At 46.4% G+C, this 6,580-nt stretch overlaps 1 protein-coding gene across 1 annotated transcript; it reads left to right on the forward strand.

Annotated features, from left to right (window-relative positions):
- Nucleotides 1-1,020: 1,020 nt before the first annotated feature.
- Cdkn1b (cyclin dependent kinase inhibitor 1B) lies at nt 1,021-4,966 on the forward strand. The gene is made up of 3 exons (XM_059256965.1): nt 1,021-2,016; nt 2,545-2,675; nt 4,678-4,966. The coding sequence occupies exons 1-2, from the start codon at nt 1,542-1,544 to the stop codon at nt 2,664-2,666; spliced, it is 597 nt and encodes a 198-aa protein (XP_059112948.1). The 5' UTR covers nt 1,021-1,541; the 3' UTR covers nt 2,667-2,675; nt 4,678-4,966.
- Nucleotides 4,967-6,580: the final 1,614 nt, after the last annotated feature.

Genomic DNA, 6,580 nt, shown 5'->3' on the forward strand with positions numbered 1-6,580 from the left:
CTGAGTGGATCGGGAGCTACAGGCTGGTGGGAGAGAAGAGGGGAGGAAGGAAGGAGCTGTTGTAGTTGGCATCTGGACTCAGGTGGAGGAAACGGCTTCAGCCCGGGAAAGAATTGAAACGTATAGAGGCGAGTTCCCACATGCAGCCTATGGCTATGGCCTTCGCTGTGCTTGGGAAACAAGAAAATCAGATTCTGGGGTGTAACCTGGCTTTTTCAAAATTTAGTGTCTGGGATGGCCATAAAGCAGATGAAGAGGCTTAAGAGAGCACCAGGGTTTTTCAATCACGAGATCCCTGTGGAGGCAATGCTTGGATTCAGAAACACCCTGATAACTTAGGAGCCATCAGTCCTGGCTCCTTCCTGAAGCCCCGGGCTTGTCCTAGCATAGCAGAGACTTCTGGGGTCAGACTAAGCGGCCGATTCTTGCACCCCAGCTAAGGCACCCTGCCAAGGGGGGTGGGGGGTGGTCCCAGGCGCTGAGCCAAGGTTTCTCCGGTCTCCCGCACACCCTCCCGCGTTCCCACCTCAGCGAATGCAGGCGGGCTGAATTAGCCACCGGGGCCCCTAATGAACCCCAGCGACCTTGGAGCCCACTAGCCCAGGCCCTGTGTTTTTCTGGGCGAAGACCTGGAGGTCGCAGTCGGGAGCGGTGGCGCGCCTGCCTGCGCAGTTTTGCAGCTCCCGGACCTAGATCTCCAGGTCCCCGCCTGGCCGCCGCGCAGGCCCCTCCCCAGCTCTCCAGCCGTTTGGCTAGTTTGTTTGTCTTATTTTTAATTTCTCCGGGGCCAGCCAGAGCAGGTTTGTTGGCAGTCGTACACCTCTGAGCAGTCACGCGACCAGCCAATGTCCCGGCAGCGCAACGGGGAGGCGGCGCGCACGGGAACGCGGAGAGGCGGCGCCGCCGCGCCCGGGGGCCACCTTAAGAGCGCGCTCGCCAGCCGGGGCGGAGCGGCAACCGGCGCCGCAACCAATGGAGCTCCTCCTCTGTTTAAATAGACTTGCAGTGTCAATCATCTTCTTCTTCGTCAGCCTCCCTTCCACCGCCATATTGGGCAACTAAAAAAGGCGGGGGGGGCTCCTGCTTTCGGGGTGTTTTTCTCCCCTTCATCCCTTGTCCCTACTCACTCGCGGCTCCGGGACTCGCGCGGCGGCAAGGTTTGGAGAGGGGCTGCGTTCGCGCGACCCACGGGCTCGCCCCAGCCTGCACTCCGACTGTTCGCCACCTCCTCTTGCCTCCTCCCCTCCCTTCCCCGCCCTCCAGTACACTTGATCACTGAGCCTCGAGCTGCGCGGCCGGGGCGTCCCTGCGCTCTCTCCCCCAGACCTGCGCACTCCTGCGGCTCGAGCGGTCGCTCGCCCGACTCTGCTCCACTTGACTCCCCGGCTGCAGTCGCAGAACTTCAAAGAGGGGTTCGCGCTGCGACCGGGGCGTTTCGCTTTTGTTCGGTTTTGTTGTTTATTTCGTTTTATTATATTATATTTTTTTTTTTCCGGAGAGCGCGAGCCGAGGCGGTGGTCCACACCCGCCCGGGGAGGAAGATGTCAAACGTACGAGTATCTAACGGGAGCCCGAGCTTGGAGAGGATGGACGCTAGACAAGCGGAGCACCCCAAGCCCTCCGCCTGCAGAAACCTCTTCGGCCCGGTCAATCACGAAGAGCTAACCCGGGACTTGGAGAAGCACTGCCGAGATATGGAAGAAGCGAGTCAGCGCAAGTGGAATTTCGACTTTCAGAATCACAAGCCCCTGGAGGGCAGATACGAGTGGCAGGAGGTGGAGAAGGGCAGCTTGCCGGAGTTCTACTACAGACCCCCGCGCCCCCCCAAGGGCGCCTGCAAGGTGCCGGCGCAGGAGAGCCAGGATATCAACGGGAGCCGCCAGGCGGTGCCTCTAATTGGGTCTCAGGCAAACTCTGAGGACCGGCATTTGGCGGACCAAATGCCTAACCCGTCAGACAGTCCAGCGGGGTTAGCGGAGCAGTGCCCAGGGATGAGGAAGCGACCTGCCGCAGACGGTAATGACCCTTTGAAAAACGTAAAATGTCTGTCTCTGTAGCGCCTCTCTGCTAGACCCTCTTCAGCTGGCTTTTCCAGTATGTTCTGCTTTAGCTCTGGGAGATCGAGCTTGTGCGAAGCTTAGGTTTGAAATGCCCCTTAGCCTAGACTGCTTGGCCTATTTATGATTTTGAAGTCAGAAGCCGGAGATAGTAAGATCTGATAACTTCCCCAGCCTAACACATCGCAGTTCCTCCCCGCTAGCCAGCTGTAGGTATGTGACAAAGTTGGGATGTTTACCAACTGCCTCCTCCTTGGCTAGGGCGAGAGAGAAAGATGTGGGGTGTAGAATACGCCTTCTGTTAGTGGAAACAACCTCATTTTTTGTCCTTAGAGGCTACCGGGGATGACGGGTCCAGGGGTCGTGGGTGGAGGTGGTGGGTTTTTCATCCCTTGACTCTTGGGCCAACTTCTGTCAGCCATTGTTCTCGCTAATAAAGATGGTTTGTGTGTGTTCTTTTAAAAATTTCCCCTTGCCCCCCTCCTAGATTCTTCTTCGCAAAACAAAAGGACCAACAGAACAGAAGAAAATGTTTCAGACGGTTCCCTGAACGCCGGCTCTGTGGAGCAGACGCCCAAGAAGCCCGGCCTCCGAAGACACCAGACGTAAACCTCTCCGGTGGGTTAATGAGGAAGAGCACAAAGCTGACACCCCAGCTGGGCTGCGCTCCCCGGGGGGCCTGCAGACCCCAGGTCTGCTGGCAGATTAGTTGCCTGCCAGGGGGAATTATTTTCCTGGGTCAAAAAATTACCAGTGGGGAAGGCTGCAATCACTTGGTGGGGGACCGTGATACAAAGTGTTTATGTCCTAAGATGTTTTCCCGAGTCAAGTACTTTTCACCAAGGCCCCAAAGAATAGGAAGGCCATACTCTTAGGATTCCCACCAAAACTTAGGCCGAGAGTGACAATTTTCTTCCCCATCTAAACAAGGACTGAGGCACCCCCAGTCTCACTTCATGAAAATCCATTTCCCATAGGTTCATTTTGAGCTAATAGAACCTATTTTGACTAGTGGATAAGTGGCAAATATACAATTTTTACATTTAAATTTTTAGGAGAAACGTGAGGTACTCATAGTTCACACTTGGTTCGGAGTGTGAATAGGGCTGCCGTGTCCTGCATTTTCAAATTATTTTTATAAGCTGTCACTTTCCTGTATCCTGGTGTTGGAGAGAGAGAAGGGAACTTCTTATTTAAATTAAAAAAAAAAAAAAAAAGCTAGAATGGAAAGTTCAGAAGTACTATTGCTCCCACAGATTTTCTGATTTTAGCCCTGGAGTTACAAAGCAGAAGTTAAATGAACAGCCAGAGGAAGCAATCCCCCAACGCATCAGCTGTGTGTGCTAATTGTGCTGAAATGGGATGGTTTGGATATTTGAGGGGGAAATGGATGGTAGATGTTAGGACCAGTAGGGCCAGCACAAGTGTGGATTTTTCCATGTATCAAAATCTCATCACCCTGATTACCTAATTAGAGTAGCCCAGCCCCAAATTTACATAGATTGACTATTCATAATGACCTGACTACATATATTAATAGTTTCTAAGCTCCTTATAAACAAAGACTGTGGTCTCTATTTCCAAAGCCCACTCATAACCCAGCATATAAAGAGATCTTAACAATTTATTGTTAACTTTTCAGGTCCTCATTTATACAAATTTAAAAATAAATTAAGGAATATAGAGATAAAGTAGGGCTCTGGTTTGTTGTGTTTGTACATAATATACTTTCTCCTACAGACCTAGCATTTTTCAGAGCTGATAGAAAATGGAACATTAGAACCACTTTCCATACGATACCCTCGATAAAGTGGAAACACTGGATGGAAGTTCTTTCTAAATAGCCATCACACCTGTAGCTTTAGTTAGTTGGCTTGTGTGACTTGTGGCCTAGCTCTTCAGATGAGCCTCCTAGATTTTTACCTGGCCCATTCTAATCAAGAGGCATTTGTTAGTAGCAGTTTAGAGCCGACTAAGCAGCCCCTAAGGCTCAGTCAAAAGCATTCATGCAGATATTCTGCATATAAATAAATTACAATTTTAAAACCATTCATAGACCTCCCCGCCTCTGGGGGGTCTTTTGAAATTTCATTTCCAGGTATTTTTCAAGTTCAAGAAATTATGCTGCTCTGAAGTGTTACGGTTCCTGAATTTCTTTTCTTTCTCACTCTCTTTGACCCAGATTCTTTAGAGTGAGTTTCTCAACCTCTGTACTGTTGACATTTTGGGCGAATTATTCTTTGTTGTGGGAGGCTGTCCTGTACATTTTAGAATGTTTGGCATTATCTCTGGCCTCTCCCACCAGATGCCAGTAGCAATCCTCTTCCCGAAGTTGTGACAGTCAGAATGTCCCTACACATTTCCAAATGTCCCCTGGGGCATGGGAGGGCTGCACAAAATTGCCCACTTGTTAAGAACCCTGACTCTTGACACCACACAGAGCAGAACAAAAATCCAGTGAAGACAGCATTAGAGATGATTGCAGTCATCAGGTCTAGAGTGCCTGTGTTTATCCCCCATCACTGAAGTATTTGTCATCGAAGATAGTAACAAAATAATTCCTGTACTTTGGCAATGTTACTCTCGTGTTTTCTCCCTAATTCTTTTGTTTCTTTTGCAGAATTAAGAATATTCCTTGTTTATTAGATACATCACTGCTTTATGAAGCAAGGAAGATATATATGAAACAATTTAAATACATATCGCTGACTCCATGGAATGGACATCCTGTATAAGCACTGAGAAAGCAACAACATAATAACACTAAACATGTTAGGCACTCTTAAACCATCTGCCTCTAAAAGCATTGGATGTAGCATTGCGCAATTAGGTTTTTCCTTATTTGCTTCATTGTACTACCTGTGTATATAGTTTTTATCTTTTACTATGTAGCACATAAACATTAGGGAGGGGAGGGGAGGGTGGGGCTGAGGAATCGGCATCGGTGGGGGGGGGTGAAGAACTTGCTTCAATTTGTAGCAAGGAGAAAAATATTTGACTTGCATGAAGAGAAGCAACTTGGGTGGGGGAAGGGTTTAAATTGCTTTCTTTAAAGATGTAGTGTCCCTTTCAGTAAGAACTGATCCTTTCTTTTAAAATAATCAAAATTTGAGTAATTGCTACATATAGTTGCTATTTATTTTTACATGAAACTTATTCTCATTTGGGAGTTCTGAAAATTCTGTTATGTAGCAACAAATGGCTTTAAAAAAAAAACCAAACTACTTTTTGTTTTTCCTCTCCCTTAAAATTGGAATTTACCAGTTAATTATTTAGCAGTAATCATTCCAGGTAATACTGGACAAAAATCTGGGGTGCATGATAGGAAATTCTGAACTCTTAGAATTGACCATTTCACATCAGATTTGTTGAGAAAATGTCTTTGTTTTCTTCTCTCTTGAGCTGTGTAGACAGTGAAAAGAACCCTAAATCCCTGGATATTTTTAAAAATCTGTAACTTTACACAAATAATGAAATAATTTTTAGTTCAAAGTTTCTCATCCTACTTGTTAATTTGCCCCAAGGAAAGTGCTGTTTTTAAAGAAAAAAAAAAAGGAATGTGCTTTTAGGAAAAGCACACTTGTAGAATAAGTGAAATGGATACCACATCTTTAAACAGTGTTTCTTCATTGCCTGTGTATGAGAAAACCTTTGAAGTGTGCCTGTGTATATAACTCTGTAAAGACACTGAAAATTATACTAACTTATTTATGTTAAAAAGAGATTTTTTTTTAATCTAGACAATATACAAGCCAAAGTGGCATGTTTGTGCATTTGTAAATGCTGTATTGGGTAGACTAGCCCCCCCCCTTTTGTTAAATAATATGGCTATGCTCAAAAGGTTGCATACTGAGCCAAGTATAATTTTTGTAATGTGTGAAAAAGATGCCAATTATTGTTACACATCAAGCAATCAATAAAGATAACTTCCGTAGCTTTTCACTGTGTGCAACTGTCATGTGCTTTACTGAGCTTGAGGTATTCAGCCTGGCATGCCTCTGATAATCATAGAAATACAATGGGAAGTGGCAGACATCTAGAAAATTTAGGCCTACATTTCAGTCACACGATTTGTGTGTGTGTGTGTGTGTGTGTGTGTATGTGTGTTTAGGGGGTCCGAATGTACTAAGCAGTGGCCATTTTTGTCTTAGTACTCTCTGGGTAGACACAGCTGAAGTGGAAAGAGGAAAAGCCACATTCTCATGTAAGACTGTCAGCAGTCCCCATTTAGTTAAAATATTTATGTTTTCTAGGATATGAGTGTATGAGAACCAAAAGGGGGGGTCCCTTACGTAAGTGTAGTCTGATCACACATCTGCAGTATTGAAAATGAAAGTGATATAACGACTCCTCTAGATTCTCTATTTACACTTTTGAAGTGGTGTGGGTGATGAAAATCAATGTCCAGACCCCCCGACCTACCAATCTTGCCCACAGTATTCAAACATAGTAATCCTTAAGAAACTGATGTTTAGTCTACACTAGTTGGTTAAATGAAATTGCTCATACACAAATTCCTCAAT

Source organism: Peromyscus eremicus, chromosome 3, assembly GCF_949786415.1.
Source record: "Peromyscus eremicus chromosome 3, PerEre_H2_v1, whole genome shotgun sequence".
In the NCBI taxonomy this organism is placed as follows: Eukaryota; Metazoa; Chordata; class Mammalia; order Rodentia; family Cricetidae; genus Peromyscus; species Peromyscus eremicus.

What these genes read in the sequence shown, in the direction of transcription:
- Cdkn1b (XM_059256965.1), top strand. Translation starts at nt 1,542, where the DNA reads ATGTCAAACGTACGAGTATCTAACGGGAGCCCGAGCTTGGAGAGGATG. An exon ending in GAAGCGACCTGCCGCAGACG is followed by an intron (nt 2,017 to 2,544) that starts GTAATGACCCTT and finishes CCCCCCTCCTAG; the next exon opens with ATTCTTCTTCGCAAAACAAA.